The following is a 24463-nucleotide window of genomic DNA, read 5'->3' as shown; positions in this document are numbered from 1 at the left end:
TATGTCCCTGCTTCTCTGGGATGGCAGATGAGGCTGTCCCTGTGTTGGTCCTCGTTGGGCTCCTGTGTACATCTTTGACCCTGAGTAAGACCCAGAGGCTGAAGAAGTGCAGCCTCCTGCACAACCAGCAAAGATGCAGTGAGAGGTTTCTAAATGGACTCTAGGCTATCAGTAGCCTGATAGGCTAATAATCGCAAGGTTTTTGAAACGGCTCATTTTTAGACATCAACCAAACATTTACTTATTGCCAAAAAACTGCCTGGTTGTTTTTAGCGCTTGGACTGTTTCTGGAAGCAGTAGAGACCCAAATGAAAGTACGAAAACGTGCAAAAAGGGAATTTTTCATGATATGTCGCCTTCAAAAATACACAAATAAGCCCCAACAATATCTTCAGAATAAAACTAATTGGAGATTATTAGATTACTTTTTAATTCAAGATTTCTAGGACTTAATTAGCTACTCAAGGCTTTCTGTTTCATAATGTGATTTCTTTAGCCAGTTTACATATAGTTTCTTAATGTAGTCATGGAGACTATAATTTTCGTTCTACTTCTTTATTCCTTTGCTTACATGAAGGATCTTTTGCTTGCCAGACGTGCTACATAAATAAATTGCACCTACTTTATCCCCTACTAATATTTGCCACACTTTGGACAGGTTCTTGGTACCAACAGGACAACATTTAGTCACCCCCCTCCCTCCCCCCCTTCAACCTTTCACAAGGTCTGACCATGCATCTTTGCACAATCACTGAGGACCCGCAGCATAACGGATCCTCCACCCTGCTTGCAAGTGAGCATGAAGGGGTGCGCCGGTGGTGCAGGGGTAACGTGCCATCCTGGGTTCAACTCCAGCCCATGGGCCTTTGCTGCATGTATTCCCCCTTTCTCTCTGCCCCCCCCCCCCCTTCCTGTCAGCCTTCTTTCATTAAAGGCCACTCATGCAACAATATGTTAATGTTAAAGCTCCCTTTTTGATGGGACAGAAAATGCATTTTGTGTAGAGAGTGATGGATTACTCAGTAGAACTCCCCGGAAAAGTAAAAACTTAAGCACATGGTCGGTAAAACATGTTTTTTTTTGTTTTTTTTACCCTACTGAATAAATGAAATCAAATGAAAGGTTGGACTTAGCTATTTCATTCAGTGGAAGATTATGCTCCTGCATCAAACGATTCATCTATCTTAAGGCTTTTTTTTACACATCCCTACCTGCATCCTTAATGAAAAGCTCCTTTTCTGAAACCCAGAGAAATGGGACGGTACATGCAACAAATCTCTTTGAGAATCTAAAGCTCCTCAGACCTTGCGGAGCTGCAGTCTGTTGTTCAGCCCACAACAGTTTTTCACCTCCACCTCATTTGCTGTCAGAGCGGGCGGCTGCTCCTTTTATCTGCATTAAAGGTGATGATGGATGAACGTTCCCAGTCTGTTCCGGCGGTCCCTAAGTGGCCGGTAAATTAGTTATTGCAGCTTTGTAGGTGTCTCTCGCCGTAAAAGGCACCGAACTCCCCGTTTGTTTTATAGCGGCACACACATCAGGATTCGGAGGCTACTACAAACAACCTGCTATCAATTAGTGTATGCAGATCTCAGTGGGAGGGAGAGAAGTGGATCCATTAGAGGAAAAATAAGAAAGTTCTCCTATTCAAAGCATTTCCTAAAGCCGTACATTGACACGGTATAGATTGCCTGTGCTCACTTTGTCCATGGTGTCTCTTCATTGTGTAGCTACCTAGAAATGTGGGGAAAAAAGAAGAACCTGTAGGTGCGTAGTATCCAGCTGCTTGTTGCCAGGCTACCGGGCCAATAAAATGGGATTACAGAGAAGCTGCATAACAGATGGAATCAAACTCTGTTCCGAGCAAAACCGTGGAAATAATTATTTGAGGGGTAGAGCAGTAAAGGGAGGAGAATAAAGCATCGCGCATCAGCCTGGTGGCTTTAACAGCTGCTAAGGCCACACGTGAAACAGATACTGCCTTGGTCGGGGAGAATTGATTAGTCAGCGTTATGAAGTCATCGTGTTTTACATCTATGAGGTGAGGTCAGTCATTCCTGGAAGAAAAGAAAAGAAAAAAATAAAATGCCTCACAATGGCCCAGGTAATTTAGTTATTACTGAAGGGGAAGGAGAAAAAGAAATGCTTGCTACACAACGCATGGTTAGCATCTACATGTAGTGATAAGCCTGGTAAATGGTGCATCTCTCACAGTAGCTATAGACTGACTATGTTCATACATGAAAAATATATATTATGCATAGTAAAAAAATAAAATATTTGTCTCAAATCTGTCTGTTTGCCTGAAAGGTCAACTATATTTACCATCATATTCAATAAATTATAATATCATCAAAAAGTCTGTTTGTTTCAGTAACCCAAGTAACTAAAGGTGAGCACATTGTATAGATTAATTACTCACAGACAGATGTTTTAGAGCCCTTATTTCTGTTGATAACCATGATTTTATGTTTTGGCTTACATATGATAAAAACAACATTTAAGGTTAGAATATTACATCAAGCTGATTTTTTTAAATGATTTAAAAAATTTAAATTTTTTAAATTTACTACAGATAAGTATGTTCAATACTTGCTTTAAGGTTGTTATTTTTCAAAAGGTACTTTTAATCTGACAAATTAGCCTCATTGGAATCCATATTCTAATTTACTGAATATGACTGCATATACTGATGATGCATTTATGCTCAAAAGCACAAAATTGACACATAAATTATGTATATTAAACAAATATATTGTTTGTAGTTACTAAAATAATCAATAATAAACCTAATATTAATAACACTAATGGCAAATTGATTAAAAACACATGAAATGCAGAAAGTTGGAGAGCTGAGAGTGAACTTTTAGATGACCAAAGTCTCTTTCTCTTTCTCTTTCTCTCTTGGCCTTCACCAAGGCTATTGTGTCTTGAAAAGTTCTCATTCCCCTTCAATTGTTGCGTAGTTTCTCACATTCCAGCCATGATATAACAATGCATTTTATTACGGCCTATTGTGACAGATTAACACAAAGTATATACAAAACATTTTAAGACCAGCAAAGACAACAGCACCGTTTACACATTATCCAATACTAGATTCATAATTGATATGCATTTGGAGCTAAAAAAAACTAATAAATCATAAATAATAAGGTTACCCAATAAAAATTTGACTAAATCAAAGCAACTGCAGTTAATAACGCTCTGTTCTTTCAGTGGCGCCAACCCTTTATTTAGTATTTAGTATTTACAATTTAGAAAAGAGCAAATGCTTATTTTTACATCTCATTACATCTGTAGATCAAATATATATATATTCTTTTTCTACATGGATGATAAAAGGTTGATTGCTGAAAAGACTGCCAACTGTGTGGTATGGGGTCTGGTTACTTTCTAATCAAAGAAACAAAATTACGGGGGGAAACCACTAGAGGGAGACATCACCTTGCTCGTTTCTGTATCTCTTTTGCAGGTTGGCCATAGATTGCTTATTGGAGCTTAATAGTGTCAAGTGTGCTTCCTGAGCCAGCATCAATAGAAAAACAGGAATAAAAACATAAATAAATATCGCCAGCAACTCCCTAACAATTAATTCCTGAATTGGATCAAATGTTGCTTTGGACCTGCTTGTTGTTTGGTCAGTTTTCTCAGTGTTATCACTTTGTTAATACTCTCACAAAAACCATGAAACCCAGTGTTCAACACTTTTTAGGTCTTGGTCAGAAACGTCTATGTTATCCTAGCACTGCAGGTCATTACGGTTACGCAAAACTATCGTTAAATGCTGCAGTGTTGATATTGAATTGGATTTATCTCCATATTTTCTTTCTTTACCCTCATTAGAATGTCTCTATCGCTCTTGCCACTGCGATCTATTTTATTTATGGGAGCAAAAGACAGCGAAACGAAAGACGTTCCAAGGCAAGTGTTGCGCTCCAGCAGTTGTTATTAATTGTGACCATGACTGATTTTTATTGTGGAGCCTTACCTTGTAGCATTAGTGTCATGCTGCTGTGGAAATGATATGCAGCTATTACATGAAGACCTAAAAGCAAAACAGTAAAGTTATCAAGAGCCTTTGTGGAGAGCCTCAGGAACCAGCCCTGGTGTAGGTCCTACATTAAGCAGGACAGAAATGTTGGTATTGTTTTTAGTTTATCAAGAGATAATGAAAGAACATAAGAAAACGTTTTTTAGATTCTTTCTTCAGAGAATGATGTCAAAATTATTTATGCCTTTCTCAAAAATCAGTGGAAAAATCTGTATTTTCCTGACAGTATTTAAACTCTACTTATAATTACTGACCAGCTTTTTGCAGGTATTCTTTGAGGTTAGAAGGCCTCCTTGCCATCGCCCTTTGTGTTTTAGCTCCCTGTACGGATTCTCTAACAGATTTGAGTCAAGCTGCATTACATAAAAAACCTTGAGTTGGTAGAAAAATTTTGGTAAAATAAATAAATAAATACTTTAAATGCCTAAATCACCCAGGGGTATGAATAGTTTTGGGCCTGCCTGTGGGCATATATTCTTCTATATGTGACCAGAAATGCAACATAAATGGAAAAAAAAGTATGAATCAGCTCAGCTGTGGTTTATGGTGAGAGTAACAAAAGATTCACAGCCGTCAGAGAAGTATCCTCATGAACTACGCCAGCAGGACTTCTCAGCGTATGCGTGATCCGTGGTTCCTGTAAACTCTCTACGTCCCTGCCTCTGAGCTGTGACGTCCGACCTTATATGGCTCCAATCACTGCTGTTTCTTTAAAACCCACTCGGTTGCCTGGCGCCCGGCCCAGAAAGTTTATTTCCCTTTTTTTTCCCATCCAGCCACATGGACGGGGGCTCCGTCACACCGAGGCACAGAGAGAGAGAGAAAGAGAGAGAGAGAGAGGGAGAGAGAAAGAGAGCGGGGCTTTTCATACTGACTCAACCACCAGCACCAGCAGAAGTGTGGACCGCCGATCTCTCTTGTCTTCCACCGAGGAGATCTTCATCCTTTAGGGTTGGGGGTGGACCACCCAGCAGATCTGTCACAACCTCAGGACAGTGAGGTGAGCCTGAAAACAAGCATGAAGGGATGTGTGTGTGTGTGTTTGCTTCTGTTCGCTGAGTTATCTGCTGGCTTTTGAACACTGTGGTGGTGGTGGTGGTGGTGGTGGTGGGGGGGTGGATTATGCTGCGTCTGGTTTAAAGGTCCTGCTGCCACATGAGATTCATTGTGTTTTGACCACAAAGGGCTCTTTTCACAAATCCCTAATTCCCCCATGGAGGTGAAGTGGCAGCGCTCTGCTTCCTAATGTTTGGGACAGACTGAAGCAGGGGGGCTGGTGGAAGCCCCCCTGACAGGAAACCCAGGGTGGGAGACAGGTCGGAGGGCCTGAGCGCGTGGGACGCACTCCAACAGGAGTCGCCACAGCAGTAAGCCGGCCCCCGGACGTTTCTCTGCAAACCTCCCGGCGTGTTGCAGCGTGGAAAGCGAAGGCAGAGAGGGCTCCACTCCCGCCGCCGCTGCTGCTGAAGTTTGTGTGGATTGTAATTTTCTTGTGGAGATGAGGTCACAGGCGGACACACCCTGAGGCTGAGACCCGGAGCAGGAAAAAGGCCCGGGACAGGGAGACTTGTCCGTGTCCGCAGCGGACTGTGAATGAGTCACGCCGGGAGGAAGCAGCGGCCGGGTTGGAATTTCCATTCTGCTCGGGAGCGCAGGAATTTGGGCCCGGATGCTGCGTCTGGATGGGAGGGCTCAGCTCGCCATGTGACAGCTCAGAGTGAGCACACAGCTTAATGAGCTCTGGAGTTCACAGCCTTTGCCCCCTTCAAAAATCATGCACCGCTTTTTTATTTATTAGTGCTGGAATGTGTTTTCAAGGCAGCTCGATTTCCTCTTTGCCACGGTTGGTTCTGCGTGATGTGCTTAAAGCCTCGCTCCCTGAGGCCTTCCCGCCACAGGTCCCAGTCACCCTGTGGAGTGGAGTTTGTTTCTGGTCTGGTTTCTAAATAAATAGAACGCCGTGCTTCTGCTTCTGGCAGGAGAAGCTGTGCAGTGATTTGAAGCGAGCTCAGATTTGCAGGCGTAAGCTGCACAGGGAGAGCCGAAGCGGAAGTAGGAGGTTTGGGGGGGGGGGGGGGGGGGGGGGGTTCTGGGTGGACTGAGCCAACACAGGGCCGTTCCTCAGAGTTTTCACTTCTGGTCTCACGCCTCTGGATGGGCTCACATGCGGGGGCCTGAGACGGCCCTGACAGGGCGCTGCAGATGACGGCGGAGACGGTCACGGTCTGGATGAGATGGACTCCAAGTGTGGTGAATGGACATTTTCTGCCTCTCGATCAGGAGCTCGTCGTGGTGCTTCGCTCTTTTCGGGCCAACGCGGTCTCTTGTTTCCTCCTGATCTGGAAGCCACATTTCGCAATTTCCTGGCTGCAGAAATATTGCACGGAAAAAGGACTTCCTTTATTAACTTTGGAAGCCCCCGATCACTCACTCAGCTCACTTTTGACTATTTTATATCGGGCACAAACGTTCACGCTCCTTGAATTTACCCAGATTTTGTCGTTTCACAGCGACAAATCACAACTGAGATTAAATCTAGTTGATCATTCGCTCCAAAAGGTCAACGTGTTGCCCTGCATTTAGCTTTGTCTGGGTTCCCGTCAGCTTCCTTGCCCCCCCCGAGGAAGAAAAGCCTCCCCACAGCATGATGCTGCAACCGCCATGTTTTACATTAGGGATGGTGCATTCAGGGAGATGGGTAGTGGTAGTTAATTTTGCATTTAGGCCAAAATGTTCTGTTTTGGCTTCCTCTGACCTGAGCTCATGTTTGCTGCGCTCCCTACAGGACATCTGGTGAACTGCAAGCAGGCGTTTTTTTTTGTCCCGCTCTCGCACCTGAGCCGTGGATCTCTGCAGCACCTCCATAGACCACGGGGCCTCTAAGCCGCCCGTCTAATTAATGCTCTCGGTAATCTGTCAGTGTAGAAGGGCCATGGCTCTATGAGACATGATGTTTTCTACCCTAAGCCTGCTTCAGATGTCTGGACCATTCCTCCCTGACCGCTCTGCTGGGTTCCTCAGTCTTCATGACGCCGTTTGCTCACTGGTGTTCTGTAACAAACCTCTGGGGCCTTTCTTAGAACACATGGAGTTATAAAAAGTATAATTTGCCTTCAGGTGGACTCCATTTTGACCAGTGTAGGGGTATTGGAGTAAAGCGAGGCTGGATATAAATCCGCGTCAAACTTTTTAGATCTTCATTTATTGATAAAAGCTGAAATAGTCACTTTCCTTGGACTTTACTCTTATGCTTTGCCTCGTGTGTTTTGTCTATCACAAAAACTCAGATTAAAAACATTAAAGTTCATGGATGCAGTTGGACAACACATGGAAAAAAAAAAAAAACATACAGGATACGACCATGAAAACGGAACTGATGAACGAAGGCTGGATTGGGACAGAAACTTTTTTTTTTCTTTTTCTTTTGCTCAGTGAAGGTTCAGCCGAAGTCTGTCATGTAAACAGCTGTTGTGAAAGTGATTAACTGCGTGCAGCTTTATCCCCCTGAAACGTGTCCGAGCAGGTCGGAACGGGTGGAGAAAAGTGTCGGGGCTGTTGTGTAATAAAAGAGCATCAGCGAGAAGGAAAGGGAGAGGTGTGCCAGACGGCGGTGAGACCAGCGACGTTGTCTGCTTCAGAGAGACGGTGGCACTGAGGAAGAGCCAGGAGGCGGAGTAATACGCAATTTAGTAATATGCGTTATTTAGACCGTAATTTTATGAAACACTTATATTAAACACCTTGGAAAAGCTGACACAGATCTGTCATTAACTTTAGGGTGGAAACACACCCATATCTGTGTGTGAGCTAATCTGGGCCCAGGAAATGTAAATTCCTCCCCTTTCATCTGGGTTATTCTATCTGATGTCAAAGATCAAGATCAGAAACACGATTCTGACTGTGAACAAATACCTGAAACACAATAGGCCAGTCCTGGCTGCGTTATCTGTCGCTGGTTAAAAAATAAAAACCCCACGGTGGTTTTTCCTGCAACAGGGGACCTGCCGCCATCTTGACCAGGAGAGCTGCTGTAACTCGACTTAACCTTAATATCTTCATAAAGGCTTTATTACTATTATTGGCATGTTTGGCATGCAACACTATGGTTACTGGACGTAAAACAGTATTTATTTCCTTTTGTTCGACTTTAACCCCATCGTGGTGGTCACCACTGGAGAAATGTATTCAAAAGCCATATTGTGGCATGGGTGCTTGGGTGTCGGACTGATTTAAAGTTTGAAACTAAATCTTCAACTCCATACAAATGGCAGCCAAATTTTTTGCTGAAAAATATTGGTACCTTCAAGTAAGAAAAAAAATAGCTTTTCCTTTTAGGGAGAAAAGCGATTTGTCATCCATCAGGTGGACGACTTGCATCATTGGTTAGCTCACACTGTACGGGTTTTTAAAACACTGCAAGAAGTCAGTTTTAGCAGTAAAGAAAAAAAGTTTTCTAGCTAGTATTTTGTAAACAAGCTGTCTTTTTGCAGATTAGCTCGCTTTGACTTTCACAGTGGTTTATTTATTTAAGATTTAGGTGTAATAAAGGATAGCCATACAGGAAGGGCAGTGGAGCCACTATAAAAGTCAAATGAGATTGAAAGAAACTTGAGTTTCCTTGTTTCTTTATATATAGATATATATATATATATATATATATATATATATATATATATATATATATATATATATATATATATATATATATATATAAATAAATAAAGGTGGTGATGTTTTTCAGCGCTTAAGGACAAAAGAAAGTAACATTTTAGATATCTGAAAGGTCAGAAGCCTCCAGCTTGTTCTGCTCTCCCTTTTATTCACAGCCATACATATTTTTTTATTCAAATGTTTTCTATCACATAGCAGGAAGGACAAGTAGAGAGCCTTCATCACATTAAAGTTTTAGAAAATGGTCAAATACGTGGCCACTTCAGTTTTACAGCAATACATTCAGATTACATTATAGCTTTCATCCAATTCGTCGTACCGCTGATTTGTCACGTACGCGTCTCTGTGTCCAAACGCGTGTGGGTCAGCTGAAAAGCTCCCTGACAAGCACTTGTTAATACGATATGTCAGGGCCATCCCCGACGATGAATGACGAATAACCCGGATAGCTGTGTGAAGCTTTAACTCGGATGACGACCCTTAGAAATTGCTTCAGCTCCAACCCCCGGCAGCCGCCAGCACAGAGCGTGTCTGTGCCTGTCGGTGGCAGCTTTTTAAAAAGGAGCGCCGTCGCCTCGGGATTTCTGGGGTTTTCTCTGTGCGGATGAGGAAAAGCCAAAATACGCTGCGCTGAATGAATAAATAAATAAATAAATAAATGTCAGGGAAAACTGTCTAAGAACTGAGATCGGGCAAAAGTAAAAACTATCTGAAAGCCAGACCAAGTGGGCCTGACAGCATTCAGCGCTCCTTAAACCCTAAAATGAATAAAACCCCCTGTGCTGGCCTTGGTGCTCTTTTAAAAGCCAGGGACTGGGAAAGCCCATCCCACCTTATCTCGTGACTAATATCTTTTTATGGCTGCGGGGCTCTACTCTCGACAACAGGGCAGCACACAGCGCCGATCGCGCCCACTTTTACTCCACCGCAATATATCAAACCAAGCCAGGTTGTTAAGATGAGGGAGGAGACTTGCGAGGCTGCCAAGCGGAGGAGGGAGGGCCCACCTGTCAGCAGAGCAGGGAGCCGCTGTTCACCTGCGGGGCTGTCACACGGCAGCAGAGGGACGCCCGTGTCTCGTCCCGTCCTCCGCTCGGCGATTCAAGATGGGCGGCGCGCAGAGCCAGGAACGGAGGAAGAGCAGCCGGCGAACGAGCTTCAGGAGCGTCGTGAAAAGCCTAACGTGAGTTCACCGGACGCTGCGATGCCGACTGTGCGGCCCGCTTTGTGCCGCCGGCCTCTGTCCGGGCGCGGATGCAAATGTTCCCACGGCCTCGTTAAAAAAGGAGATAAGGCCACGCGCAGACAGGCTGTCAGACGTTTCCCTCTGTGGGCTTAGAAGAATGTAGACGTGAGGCTTTCTTTTTTTACCAGTCACACACAGATGTTATCTCAGACCACACACAAAAAAACAAAACAGCTGAATGAGTCACATTTGTTGTTTTTTTTAAAAAAGTTGTTTCTTATCACATGTTTAACATGAATGGGTGTTTTTCCATTAGATTCCTAGTCGTTTTGTTACAATAAGATCTCACTGTGAGAAATACAACTCGACTGTGTCAATATTTGCTTGAGGCGGCGAGTGTCCTGCAGCTCAGCCTGAGCTCCTGTTCTCGGCTCGTCTGATGGAGCAAAAAAAAAAAAAGCACAGCAACTAAAACGGCTTTATACTTACGGGGATGAAAGCAAACACAGACAGTTTCCAGAACAGTTAGCTGGCACAGGGACTTTTCTCAAGCTTTAACACAGTGGCGGCTTCCTGGGAAGGGAGGACACTCCCTCCTCTGCTCCACAGAAAAATCAACAACGACTTCAGCCTCAAGTCACTCCTAACTGCGGCTCCAAACTGGTTTGGCCGTCCTCCGCCTCCTCGGGTCGGACCCAGGCTTTGCTCTTCTGGGCTTTGGGCGCCGGCGGGTCGGGCTGGCAGGAGTCGGCGAACCGCTCGCGGGCCTTCTCCCAGTTCTTCTGCGACTTGGATCGGGCCGCAGAGGCGTCGTCCACGGACATGGCGCCGGCCGCTCCCAGGCCCGACTGGGACTTTCGGATTTTCAGCTCGATCTGTCAGAACAAGGCCGACACATTAACACAAGAAATGCCCCGATCGGGGTTTTTTTTACGCCGGTATTGACCTGTTGTTTCTGACTTTTCTGTTTCTAAGAATTAAATAATATTTAAAAAAATGAGAAAAACACAGCAGCCTCTCTGAACGGTAGTTTATCTAGTAGCTCAAACAGCTGGATCTCTCGGCTGAGATGCAGAACCCATTTCTGGGCTGATTCCACTCTCTGGAGGACTGATCGGTGCATGCCTGATTAACGGAGGATTATCTTACCGGGTCTTTCATTCCCCTGCCCTCCTTTCCCAGTCCCTCTCCTTTTTTCCAGCCCATTTTTTCCAGCATCTTCCGGCCCTTGTTGACTTCACTGATCTCCCTTCAAAGGACAAAAAAAAAAAGACAGAACAATATATGAGCTACGCACACAGTTCCTACACATCTTTCACATGAAAACTCCAGACTTCTCAGTCTCTTTCTCCTCTTAAAAATACTAAAACCTCTACCCTCATCAGGCGTTACGTAAGGGAACCTTGAAGAAAGGAAGGAAGCCACATTTCCTTTTGTTTTTTGTCTCCCTCCGTCTTCAGATTTTCTATTTTCCTTTAAAGGGCCAGGTCAAGTCAGAACTTACTTATGTACAGAAGCCGGCGCGTCGTCTCGCTGGAAAACGCCTTCGCTGCCCACGGTCTGCCGGCGTGACTCTGCTCTGTCCTTATATTTGGGGTTCCTCAGGGCTTTGGTCTCGTCATACTCGATGCTCTATATCGGCAAAACAAAGACACGACCAAACATGTGAACATGTATAAATTTATATCTTAATCCATAAGACAAACCTGTAGCTAAACACTGACCTGCAGGCCGTATTTGGCCTTCATTTGCTTCAGCTCCTTCTGTCTCAGCAATTCTTTATCCTCTTTGCTGAGGCCAGGACCTTCTATGAAAGAAAAAAAAAACAGAGAGAGAAGCTTCAACTTTAGACTTTTAAAAAAAAAAGCTCCACGCTTTCGTCCCTTTTCCCGTGGAGGCGCTGTCTCACCGGTGCCCTCCTCCCTCCTGTGCTTGCTGATGTGAGCCATCACCTGTCCGGGCTCGCAGCCGTCGCAGGTGTCCGTACCCGAGTGGATGTGGAAGGACAGAACGGTCTCCCCCATCTTGACTTCATCGCCGTGCATGAGAGCGTGAGGCTCCGACTTGGTTTTGGGCTGTAAAGAGAAAACCCGTTGAGGACGCCGTAGCCCGACTGGAGGCTTTTGCCGTTTGCACACGGAGAGACGGCGTGCTGACCTGCAAGATGCGGTTCCCATTGATGACCGTCCCGTTCTGGCTTCCCTGGTCCACCAGCATGTAGCTCTGCTGCTCCTGGTCGAAATACACCTCCGCATGGAACTGGAGCCAAAAAGGGGGCAACACTTAGAAACGCTGCGTGAAACATCTGAACAGTCTCCACCCCCCGCTGAGAACCTGGAGATGAGTACCTTGCTGACTCCCATCTCTGGTATCCGAACCGCGTGGTCCATGTCCTTTTCTCTGCAAAACAAAAGCAGGATAGGCAGGTTTATTTCTGCTCACAGTAAGACACGTCGCTGCATAATGTTTCAACCTTTGGTTAGTGGGACTCGTGCACTAAACGGTCTCTTGCTACAGGATTTAAAACCTTCAACCTTTTCACATTTCCTTTTGTCCGCCCCACAAATTTCAGTGAACTTGTGAAGCTGGAGCTTTTACAGAAGCAGGACCGGACAACCGCCGTTAGCGGTCGCCTAGAAAGTTAATAAAGTCCGCTTGTACACAAACGCATCGAGATGAGCCCAAAGAACAATGGTGTTAGCCTAAATGTGATGGAAAGCCAACGCCGCAGATCACCCTGAACGCATCGTTTCCAGGGCGAAGCGTGGCAGCATCACGCTTTAGGGAGGATTCTCTTCAGCTGCAAAAAGGGAAGCTGGCAAATAGACGACGCATGGAGCTAAATTCAAGGCAGCGATGGAAAAACAACTGTTAGAGGCTGTAAAAGATTTGAGACGGGGAAGGAGGTCCGCCTTCCAGCAGGACCACCGCTCTGAACGTGCAGCCAGAGCTACAATGGGACGGATTTTACACCAAAGACCTGAAAACTGATGCCCCCGGATGTTGATCATCCGACCTGATGGAGCTTGAAGTATTTGTATCAGATTATCGTTCCATCTCCAGCCTAAAGCAGTTGAAACAGCAGCATAAGCTCCTAAAAAGTACCGAATACAAACGCACAACACATCCTGAGATTTTAATTGGCAGCAATGTTGAAAACCTTGGGTTTTTCTTTTCTACTCAGCACAATAATCCAGAACTTTGAGCTCGTTTAACACATAAAATCCCAATAAAGTACGTTGAACGTTGCGAGAGTTGTGTGAATATTTTGGCGAGGCTCGTGCGTAAACCGCTGAGAGGAAAGGGAACGAACCTGCCGAATGTGGCCGGAGAGTCGGCCGTGACGATGAACAGAGTTCCCACCTGCAGCACCGGGGACCTGACCACCGTCACGCGTACGCAGGGAGGCCAGATGTTGTTAACTGGAAGGAAGGAAGGAAGGAGGAAGATAAACCGTCTGGGTTAGCAGCAGAACAACAAGGAGTGACAGGGAGCATCAGAACAATCAGGCGACTGATGGGGGGGGGATTCTAGCTGGATGTTAGGAACAGATTTAATAACCTAGGTCTGAACCGGGCTCAGAGATCTGCGTCCCACACAAGACGAGCTCAGCTCTTATTCCCGCTCACCTTCCTGGCTCTGCACTTCCATTTCCGACTCGGGACTTTCCCTGGAATGTTTGGGGCTGGAACAGGACGAAGGAGAAGAGGGCGAGTCCACATCTTCTCTCTCAGACTCCGTGATCTCGCCCTCCTCCGGTTCGCTGTTGCCCTCGGACTCCTCGCTCCGAGTCGGGCTCCTCCTCTTCCTCTTCCTCTTCTTCTTCTCGTGCTTCTCCGATTTAGACTTTTTCCTCTTCTTCCTGGAGCTGCCCTTCTCCTCGTGGTGCGAGCCGTTCTTCAGCCGCTTCCTCCTCGGCGACGTTTTGTCCTTGTCTTTCCCACGTTTCGAAGAGTCTCTCTTGCTCTTGGCCGGGTCCGGGCTACGGGAGCGCCGGTGCAGCTTTCGGGATTCGGCCCGATCCGTCTCCTCCGCTTCCGGCTTTGCCTCGTCCGCTTTGTGCTCCTGCCACCAGACAGTCAGCGGTGAGATCACTGCGGCCGACGGCGGCGGGCCGGCTGGCTTTTTACTGCTGAGCCCCAAGTCTCAGTCGCAGAACGTTAATTCATGGGTCTCAGTCTTTAAAGCTCATTAAAATGTTGTCCAGATTCAGTCAGGAATTACAAACACTAATACAAAATGTTATTATGCATCAGTGTTTGTTTAGGGACGGTTAAAACACTGCTTGGACCATCTACACCCTAACATCAGTCGTTCCCTGGGTCACTGCCACTATGACAGTAACAGAGCTGAGTTATATGAAAAGAAACGAAGTTGCAGCCAAAGTAGCTGGTAAAGATAAGTGCTTTAAAATAAACTCATTTTTATAGCAGTATTGTGATCACGCTGGAAAATAATAAGAAGCCCCACAGTTAACTGAATATATTCATAAAGGGAGAAAACACACTTCAGTTTCATAATCATTGGCGCCCCTAAAAATCCCCTTAAAATTAGTTAAAATTAACCGAAGCCTTTTTTATTTTTTCAACATTTTCTACAACAATGGCTTCTAATCCATAATCTATTACTTTCTTACGTTAAATATTACGTGGCCCATTTCTTTAAGCCCCAGACCCGTATGTAGGGCTGGGCAATAAATCGATTTAATCGATTAATTCGAATTTACAATTCTTTTAGATTTCATTTTTGGAAAATCTGGATTTTATTTTGCCAATACACTCATTGGGTTTCCATGAAGAGAACAGCACGTGATGCTGAATATATGTTTAGGCAAAATTATTGTCAAAATATACTGTTAAGTGGAAACTTTTTTTTACCATAATACGAGGTACTTCATTTACTTATTTACTTTTTTTTTTTACTTAGTTTGAAGTTCACAAGTGCAGTGAAGCCTGTTCTTAGCTCAATGTGTAATACCACTAGCAGCAAATGTTTTGTTATATTTTCATTGTTTATAATGGCACGGCTGCCATCTTGTTTTACAAGCATGTTTCACAGCTTGTTTTTAGTTGCACTTTGAATTCAGGTCAACTCCCTGACAAAATGCTTGACATAAAAGCAAGGTTTTAAAATAATTTATTTAATTTCTTTTTATGAAACAAAAAGGAGGAGAAAATCGATTAATCGGATTTGGTATGATAAAATCTGAGATTTATTTTTTAATCCATATCGCCCAGCCCTAGAAAAGTGTAAAAAAAAAAAAAAAAGGCCGCAGGGGTGTGAATAAATGTACCAGAGGTTATTATTACTTAACTGGGGATATTTTTCCTCATGCTTCAGACATCTACTCAAAACCTTTTTGGATTTTTCTCTGTTTTCCAGTGTGAGAACATACTACTGCAAATAAAGATCTATTCCCAGCATGTTTTGAAGCGTCCCTCCTAGGCTGTCCCTGAACGTGTCTGTGTCGGTGCGTTTCGTTATTTTGCCGTGTAAAACTAAGGTTATACCTCTGCGGGAGGGAGTTTTCCAGTAAGAGCAAATCCTCATTTTAGCCAAAGAGTTAGTCACATCTTCAACCTAGGTCAGAAGAATAGTCTTTCAGTCAGCTATCCGGCAACAATACAAACACAATACATTTTTTAATCAAGTTTTTTTAAAGACTGAGACCCAGAAAAGTCCAATTTATGGGAAAGCACAACTTTTAAAAAGCCAGCCATCAGCCACCAAACACTCCCAACCCATGATGCACTGTGTCCCATTGTTACATACCCCCTCGTCCTGGTGGGACGCCTTCTTGGCTCCTCTCTGGACCTTTCTCCACTTCTTGTCGGGAACCGGAGTCTCCTGGAAAGGCTCAGTGGCGCTCTGCACGGCTGGCACCTCGATCCGGGAATGAAACTGATACCGTCCGCTTTCTGCGTCGTAGTAGTAGTATATGCCCGTGTTGGCATCGTAGTACAACTGACTGACCTACGGGTAAAAAAGGGGGGGAAATGAGAGGAGGTTCACAATAAAAACGATTAAATTAAATCTGCCACCGGTCGCCCGACTGAAGGAGCAGACTAAAGAAAGTCTACAAACCGAGTCGTAATAGAAGCCTGTGCTGTGATCGTAATACATCCCCGATGTCTCATCAAAGACGAAGCCGGTCTGTGTCATGGCTTCTTCAGCGGTGGCCCTCAGCATGTCGGCTATGGAGCCCGCATCGCCTCCCTGAAACAACGGCACGTATAAATATAATCAGATCAACTCAGATTTGAGCTTTTAGCCTAATTAGACTGAAATGGGCCGGGTTTTCCAGCTGCGTCATTTGTACAGAAACAAACCTCTACTGCAGTAGCTTCGCTGCCTCCTGCTGAAGAGGACACATCTGGGGCCGTCGCTTCATTGGCTAGCGCTGCCTCCGCCGCCGTACTGTTATCAGTCTCATCCGTCGTCGCCGGCGCTGCTGCCGCTGCTGTCGGCGTGTCCAGAGTTTCCTGGGAATCTGCCGCCTCGACGTTCTGGCTGTAACCTCCATAGTAGTAATTGTAGTAATCTAAAAAAGAAAAATATACCTTGAGTATTATTTGTAACATTTAAACCAACTTCCGTACCATCATCCAGTTGAGATGACGTGCATACGCACCGGTTTCTGTCCACACATGTTCTTCTGTCTGAGTTTCTTGGTTGACCCTGTCTTTGTCTTTCTTCTTTCGCTCATGGATCTCTGCACTGAGCTGGTCAACCTGAGGTGACACACACACAAAAAAGAAAGAAAAAGAGACTTTCATTCAATCAACCCAGGCAAACCAAATGATGCTGCTTCTTATTAAGCTTAACTGTATTTCTTGTTAAAGTATTCCCACCTCCTGATCATTTCCAAACGTTGGCACGTTACAGAAACAAACTCTAAAGTTTCTCGTTTACATTTCGTGTGATTCACCGACTCAAAGTGGAAGGAGCGTGTCCCAGGAATCTCACAAATAATAATTGAAACGTGCGCCGCTGATGTGCAGCCGCTGGAGAACAGCCTCCCTACAGCGTGACGCTGCCACCGCCATGTTTTATCGTGGACGGTGTGCTTAAGGCACGGGGGTCCTAATCTTTCTCCATATGGGCCCAAATTGTCAAGTCAAAAGTACTGGAGGGCCAAAATATGAATAATAAAAGTGAAAAAAAAAAACATTTGTGATATGTTTTTTTAACCTGCTCTGCAAAATATTATAATTTTAATTAAACAAAATAGTCTGATGCTCTGTAGGAAAGGCAAGTGTAAATCACTGCAGATCCAAAGCTAAGGACAGGTTTTGCTCATTTGCTTCATTAAAAGATGGTCACCCAGTTTGCAAATGATTCAGGCTCAGTTGAAAAAACAAAAACAAAACTGGATTCTTTTCAGTCTCACAATCTAAGAACAGGATTTTGGGTCACTGTTTCTTTTGAAAACACTTGCTGTATTTAGCTAATTTTAATCAATTAATTCAAAACAGATTTTAAAGCACAAACGTCTGCATTTCAGTTAAAGCCCTTGGAGACACGCTGTCCTGTTTACCATGAAATTAGAGAGAATTAAATGAAAACAAAATTTGTGGTTATCAAAAGATGAATACATTTCCAATTGTAAGATCTCAACCTGTCTGTCATTCATTTTGCCCTAATTAAAAATAAAAAGTTTACATCTGCATCAGCCATAGGTAGACCAAATCTGAAACCAAATATATATATATATATATATATATATATATATATATATATATATATATATATATATTTATTGATTGATTGATAGTTGTATATCGATGATAGAAAAAAAAAAGTTCAATAGAACAGTTTTCCTCCATTTTGCGTTCTAGCCTATCATGTAGGTTAATACTACAGTCCTTACAGCCTCCCAACCAATCACAAACGCAGACCCAGGAACGCTCCGCCCCCTTCATAGAGCTCAGACAGCACGCGTTCTTTTTCATTTTTTAAAAACTTGCCGTTTTGGTAAAAAGTCGGTTGAATAAATGGTTGAGTTTGAATCTAAAAAAAAAATAAGTCGCTAAGCAACAGCATATAATGAGCAGGGCTGCACTTAAAATATATGTTTTGAATTTGTGGATCGATGTCGATCAATATGATTTCTATTTTATCAATATGCTTTTTTTCTATATCGTCCAGCCTAAAAAAAATCTATATTAAAAACAATGTTCCTCCACTTCACAAAGTCTGCATCACTTTGTGTTGGTCTATCACATAAAATCCGCTCAAGTTTATGGTTGTGAAAAAGGTTCAAGGGGTGCGAATACTTATTTTTATATAGGACTGACCTGTTTCCGCAGGTCCTCGTTGTAGCCCTCGGTGCTCCGCTGCAGCCTCTCGGACTGGCTCAGCTGCTTCTCCAGCTTGCTCAGCTCGGATCGGCACTCCTGCAGCTCCTGCTTCAGGGACTCGACCCGGAGCCGCAGCTCGGCCACCTCGCAGCCCGGCCCTTCCTCTCCTCTCCCTTCCCCCTCCTCCTCCATTTGAACCGCTGAAAGCACAAACAGCCAAAGCTCCAGTCCGAATCACGCATTCTCCACCAAGGTTTACACGCGAGACACAAGCCGAGGTCCAACCGCTGATCGGTGGGAACAGCTCCCGGACTCCATGTTTCTTTCCTACCGTTTGCTTTGTTTCCGTCGAGCGGGAGGCGAGTTCCTCCTCAGCGCGGCGACCTGAAAGTTGAACATAGACATCTTGTAACTTCCGTGCGTGTCGGACACAGCCCAGTACATGTTTTGAGGACAAGTAGACAGTTACAGTTGTGGTAGCTGATATGTTTACAGTCCACCCTGCTCGCTACCGCCATTTACTCGCGGCGGAAGTGACTCAAGAGCTCCGGCGCCCGTCGGAGAAAAGGTTGTCGCCCCCTAGCGACGACCGCGGCGAAGCTCTGCATCGATGACGTGTTGATTTTTTTTAATATATATATATATATATATATATATATATATATATATATATATATATATATATATATATATATATATATATATATATATATATATATATATTATTATTATTATTTAAAAAATACCTACCACTATAATCAATGAGAGAAGGAGAAATCAAAACAAATGAATCCTCTTTACAAAGAGAGAAACACATTTCAACATATATGAAAACATTGCGTTAACAAAACATTCTTAAAATTATGTACAGAGGGGGAAAAAAGAAATTAAAAAAAGATACATTAGAGCTCAAAAATCCGTCTGATAGATTACATTTTAAAATGTCCCATTTTCAAAGTATTTGTAGTCCCTAAGAGGTCAGAATATGTCCTGGCAAAGTCGTTTATTGTTTTGAATTGTCTTGCAATGATCTTGAAGGAGTCCATGAAACACCTACCAACAGTCCAATGATTTGTTCACATAAAGTTAAAGATTCCCACATATGGACTGCCTGGTGGTTTTACTGAGGAAATGCAGATGATTGTTTGGTTGTCCTTGTGGTTTCTTTAATCCAAAAAGTCTTGTCCAGTCTACCTCCTTATGTCCACATAGAAGCTCTCGATGGTGTCTTTATTCCTTTTCCAGAAGAGGGTGCAGTCAGGAAAACAGGGGAACAGACAACCTGAGCAATCTCTCCCATATTTTTCTTTGTATATTTGTTCCGGGATGACGGCCATAAAACTCCTCCTATGCCTTAATAAGAAAAATAGACATAGTTTGTCTGTTGATTATTGAACTTAACTTGTATATTTGACCATATTTGGTAAGATGCTTTATTGGGAAACATTTGCAGACATGTATTATGTGAGGTTGGTTCCTGTACAGTTTAAAGAAGTTAAAAAGTCATATTTTTTATTCTTTTTTTTTTTTTAATTGTTGTTGCGTATTTGGTCTTAACCAGGTCTCAAATAGATTTTAGGAAAATCTGATCAAAATGGACAACACTTCCAGGAGCTACAGACCCATTTAAGAAATGACAATATTATTTAAAAAGTTAATTTATTTCAGTAACTGTGTCACTAAGTAGAACACATAAAAAAGATTTGTTACACACAGAGCAATGTTTTCAAGCCTTTAATTCTGTTAAGTAAGATGATTTTCCTCTTACGGCTGATGAAAACAGGACATTTGAAATTAGAATATTACATCAAAAAACAAACATTGAACATTGTAACCTGCGAACGATCCCTCCCCATTTCCTGCCAATTTTGGTCCTGAATGTCATATTTGAAAGGTGGACTGTTACTAATATCAACTTCTTTTATGAAGCAAGTAGAATCTAACTATTAGTCAGTGCAATGCCATGAAAACAGCTGAACAAGCTGCTTAGTCAAAGCTTCATGGTTTATTTTAGAAGACTAACACAGCAAAGCAATACAGTGGCACATTCAGAGCGCTAAAATAAAGAGGACTGAAGACCAGGGCTGATTTTTCAGATGACGCAGACACCCGGACTAGAAACTGTTTCGGTACCCTACATGTGCAGGTTTCTTTTTAACATCCAAAATCTCTGAAAACTTTTAAATGTGTCCCTGTGTGAATCACATATTTAGGTCATTAGCAGGACTCTGCAGAACTTGAGTGCATTCAGTCCTTAGATTCGGGTGTGTTGGACTTGGTACACATCAAAAGCAGCTAGACACCAGCTCCCAAGGACTGGAGTTTAACACCCCTGAGCTATTCTGGTAAAGATGAACATTAAGGTTTTTAGGCCTTCTCCGCATTAATAAAGAGTTTTTATTTTAGATTTGTCCTTTTTTTTTTATTCTTTTGAATTACAGCAAATTTTATTGAAAAGTCTTTATCCATATAAAGTGATATGGTAACTATGCCAGACCTATATGTAGCATGGTAATGCAATTACATCAACACATCAAAAGTTTAAAAAAGAATAAAAAACTTTAAAAAAAGAGGGCGTGGAGCTCGTGCTTAAAGCTTGTTGTTGTTGAGAGAAATATCAAGCTGCAGGCAGTATTCTCAGACCTCTGCATTCCAAGGCCTCACCCCACTCGGGCCATTTCCAGTCAATAAATTGTCATCTCATTCAAAATGGGCAAAATCTAAAAGTAGCTCCACCCCTTCCCAAACTTTGACCTTAAACATGACCTACATGGATAAGTCATTAAGCTGTATTGTTTAATACCGTATGCATAAATCCTTTCTTGGTTTTATTGCCCTTGGATTCGTCCTGTTGACATGTCACCTAAACGCACCAGTTACCGTCTACGATCCCAGGATGTCGTCACTCTCTGCGATTCCCTCAGTCCGTACCGAGTTAGGAAAAACTATCTCCTCACACTCTGCACCGTCAAACAGGAACTGAAACTATTGAATTAAATTTCTCCAGGTGATTTTATTACTAGTTTAAAAAAACCTTGCAACAATGTCAGAAAGTTCTTGCTCTTATTATTTATTTTTTAATCATTTAGTAGTTTAAACATTGTGACACTGTGTTTTAGTAAGTCCCGCATTGTTGTTGTGAATAAGTTTTGGAATAACTTGTGAACAAGTCTTTCTTGGAAATGAGAACTAGTGTCTCATTGAAAGTAACTGTTTAAATAAAAGTTTGATAATAATTTTTAAAAATACTATAGGAAGACCTAATTGTTCTGCTGTGACGTTGTTAGTAATCTTTCTAACATACAGATCTCCCTTTACCATCCTTGGTGTGTGTTTTCAACCCTTTTTGATAACAGTGGCAGACTTTGACCACTAGATGTCAGTAAAGCACGTGGAATCTGGAAATAATAGTTTCCAGAAGCCATTAAGAAGTGCTATAAATAAGATTTGACTTGATGTTTCTTTTTCGCCACAGAGTGGCAGAAAAAAATGCGATTAGAAACATATGTTTTGGCAGTTTTCCAACTTCCTGCACGTTTTTATTTCATTTAAAAGTCGACGAGCATATTAGACTCCTCACAAGGCAAGAAGTGCAGGTTTCATTGTGCTGCTGACTCAAGCTGATTTTTGAGCCCATCCTTGTTCCCTCTCCTTCATTCCTCGCTCTCATCCGTATGTCTCCCTCTAGTCAGACAGTTCCTCCTCCTCTGACCTTAACGTCCCTCTGTTTGTTCGCTCAATAATTTCCGGGAATGTCTGGTCCTATCACATAGATTTACAGGACACAGCCAAGGCCAAGCTGTGCAGACTGATTTTAGGCCTGCAGGAAGGACAGTTGCATAACCACGCGGCTTCTCTATTGTCTTTTGCTCTATTTATAGTGGGAGTGCATGTAAAGGATTGCAGTGTTTCCAAAGTATAAACCCGGTTTTCCCACTTTATCCCTTCTTTCTATTATGGATATCTGTCACAGCAAGTTACAGCAGAAACGGCACACAGACTAAACACATTTGGGTTGTTAGTCACAGTTAGGCTAAAGTCTGGATGTGATTCGCCAAGTTGTTTTGCTGTCTTGTTTAAGGGACTTACTGTTTTCTTTAAAAAAAAAAAAGAAAAAAAAAAAAACGTCTGCAGGCTTCCTCCTGCTGTGATTGAAATCTGAGCTCTCTCAGGTTGTGTTTGGATTCTGGTGGAGCGGCAGACTTCTTGGCAAGAGCTGGGAGGCCTGGGTTGGCGGTGGCAGAGAAGCCTCAAAGAACAGGCTGGCCACATAGACAAGAAAACCATTGGTTAAAAATGCACCTAAAGAGGAAATAAAAGAGAGTTTTGAATTTCTTTTTCCTTTGGAAAAGTGATGTGAAGTGATAAGGTAGCAGTTTGAAGATTCGTGTTTGCTGTTGCCTCAGGAGAATCCCTTTCAAATAGTTAAATGCGTGCAATGTTCCTATTTGCTCCAGCCACAAGCCCAACATAGATCGCAAAAAAAAATAAAAAATAAGTGGGCAGAATAGAAACTCCTCCCTTCCTGGTATATTGTGGAAACTCTGAGTCTGACTGAGGTTATGTGTCTTTGCTCCTTGGTGGAACTACAGAAAGCCTCCTCACTGCTCCCACTGCTGCTACTGCTGCTGCGTCACAGCAAAACATCTGGCCACTGGGAATAAAGTACAAAAAACACCCAAAAAAACTTTGCTTCAATGAGGCATTTAAACCATGCCGCAAAAAAAAGTGTTAATTCACAATAAGTGTCGCTGTGAAGCCGAGTGCCTTAATTTGGCCTCCTCTCGTCACTTTTGGACAGGCTCTGTCGTTGTTGGAACATTTGAACGTTCACGCCTTGATCCTGGAAAGTCATCGTGTTTCACCTTCCGCAAATAGCGTTATTTAGTTTATGGCAGTTTATGGGACTGGTTTTAATTTACAGTTGACCACGGGTGTTTACATAACACTGTATGAAAGGAAACATACCCTGTTGTTTCTTATTGTCTGATATTAAATCAGACTACATTTATTTTTTTTGGTGAGTTAGGATTATTCAAATTTACTTATTGCCAAAATAATGAGGACTTTTGTATTAATATTGCTTAATTTAAGTTCATAGACTAAGATTACTAAGCATTTAATCAACTCGTGAATGTCCAGATGATGATGTCATGGCTTTGTATGTCTCTGATAGGTTAATTCATTGCATGTAAGTTAAACGGAGGCACACAAATGAATGCATTTTAGAGCATCGCCTTGAACAAACCGACCTTGTGTCACATCATGGAAAAAGAAATCAGCCAAGATATCAGGAAGAAGTTCAGCCATGGTGCCGCTCAGGAAGCAGACCGGTTCTCCGTCCCAGATAACAATGTGTTTTGGTGTGAAATGTCCAAATACACCCCAGAGCTAAAGCACAATTCCTTTTGAAGATGCCGGCTGAAGTTGGCAAGAGAGTCTTCTTGGCCAAAGTGGAACAAGTCCTTTGCCCAAATGAGCTGAAAGGCCGCTCTGTGATGAAGAAGCCAACACAGCAAGAGCAAGATAACAACTTAAAAAGACAGAATTAATTTTAGGAGACATGTCTAGTCTGGTCTAATGAAAGCAAAATTGAAAGTTTTGGCTGAAATAACTGTCCTTACATTTTAAGTAGCACCGTCCCAACTGTGACATACTGGGGCAGCAGCAATGTGCAGTGTGAGGTTTTCTTTCTTTCTTTCTTTCTTTTTTGCTGCAGGAGGAACTGGTGCACTTTTTTCAGAGATATCAGAGCTCTCCCAGGACATTGGCTTTAGGACAGAACGGGCCAATCATCCTGCTAGCTGATGTGAGAAACTCACAAAATTGTCAGACAGTTTAGCGTCTCCACATTGTTTAATTAGTGCGGTACAACAATATAAAAATAGGCATTGGCTTGAGCTTCAAGGCAAAGATTGTAACCTGAATTTCTACCCAAACTTTATTATAAGAGATAAGGAGGGGCTTTCTCTGTGCTCTTGTGGGGATTTTACCAGAAAATCAAAAATCATATGACAAATGAAACTGGACAAAATGGTATTATTTCATTATTTAAATAGTTCATTTAGGGAGATGTTTGTGGGAGTCAGAATAGTTTGATTTAAAAAAAAAAGAAAAAAAGCTGTCACCCAGTTAGAAAGCATTTCTTACCAATGATTGTAACCAAATAATTTCAGTTAAATGTGACCGGAATACAAAAACAAATCGTAAAATGGTGATCCATAAAAAAAATGTTAAAATGCTATGAGAGGG

General features: G+C 42.9%; 1 protein-coding gene across 1 annotated transcript; it reads right to left on the bottom strand.

Moving 5' to 3' along the window:
- Positions 1 to 8820: 8820 nt before the first annotated feature.
- Positions 8821 to 18771, bottom strand: LOC118556342 (angiogenic factor with G patch and FHA domains 1-like). Its single transcript, XM_036133097.1, has 16 exons — positions 18681 to 18771; positions 18543 to 18595; positions 18209 to 18411; positions 16543 to 16642; positions 16241 to 16452; positions 15996 to 16127; positions 15684 to 15884; positions 13541 to 13976; positions 13225 to 13333; positions 12260 to 12311; positions 12069 to 12170; positions 11821 to 11986; positions 11636 to 11718; positions 11416 to 11543; positions 11061 to 11160; positions 8821 to 10786 (listed from the first exon to the last, which is right to left on the bottom strand). Exons 3-16 carry the CDS (start codon positions 18401 to 18403, stop codon positions 10544 to 10546), a joined length of 2259 nt encoding a protein of 752 aa, XP_035988990.1. The 5' UTR covers positions 18404 to 18411; positions 18543 to 18595; positions 18681 to 18771; the 3' UTR covers positions 8821 to 10543.
- Positions 18772 to 24463: the final 5692 nt, after the last annotated feature.

This window comes from Fundulus heteroclitus, unplaced genomic scaffold (assembly GCF_011125445.2).
Source record: "Fundulus heteroclitus isolate FHET01 unplaced genomic scaffold, MU-UCD_Fhet_4.1 scaffold_574, whole genome shotgun sequence".
Lineage (NCBI taxonomy): Eukaryota > Metazoa > Chordata > Actinopteri > Cyprinodontiformes > Fundulidae > Fundulus > Fundulus heteroclitus.
This window is presented reverse-complemented; position numbering and strand designations above follow the sequence as displayed.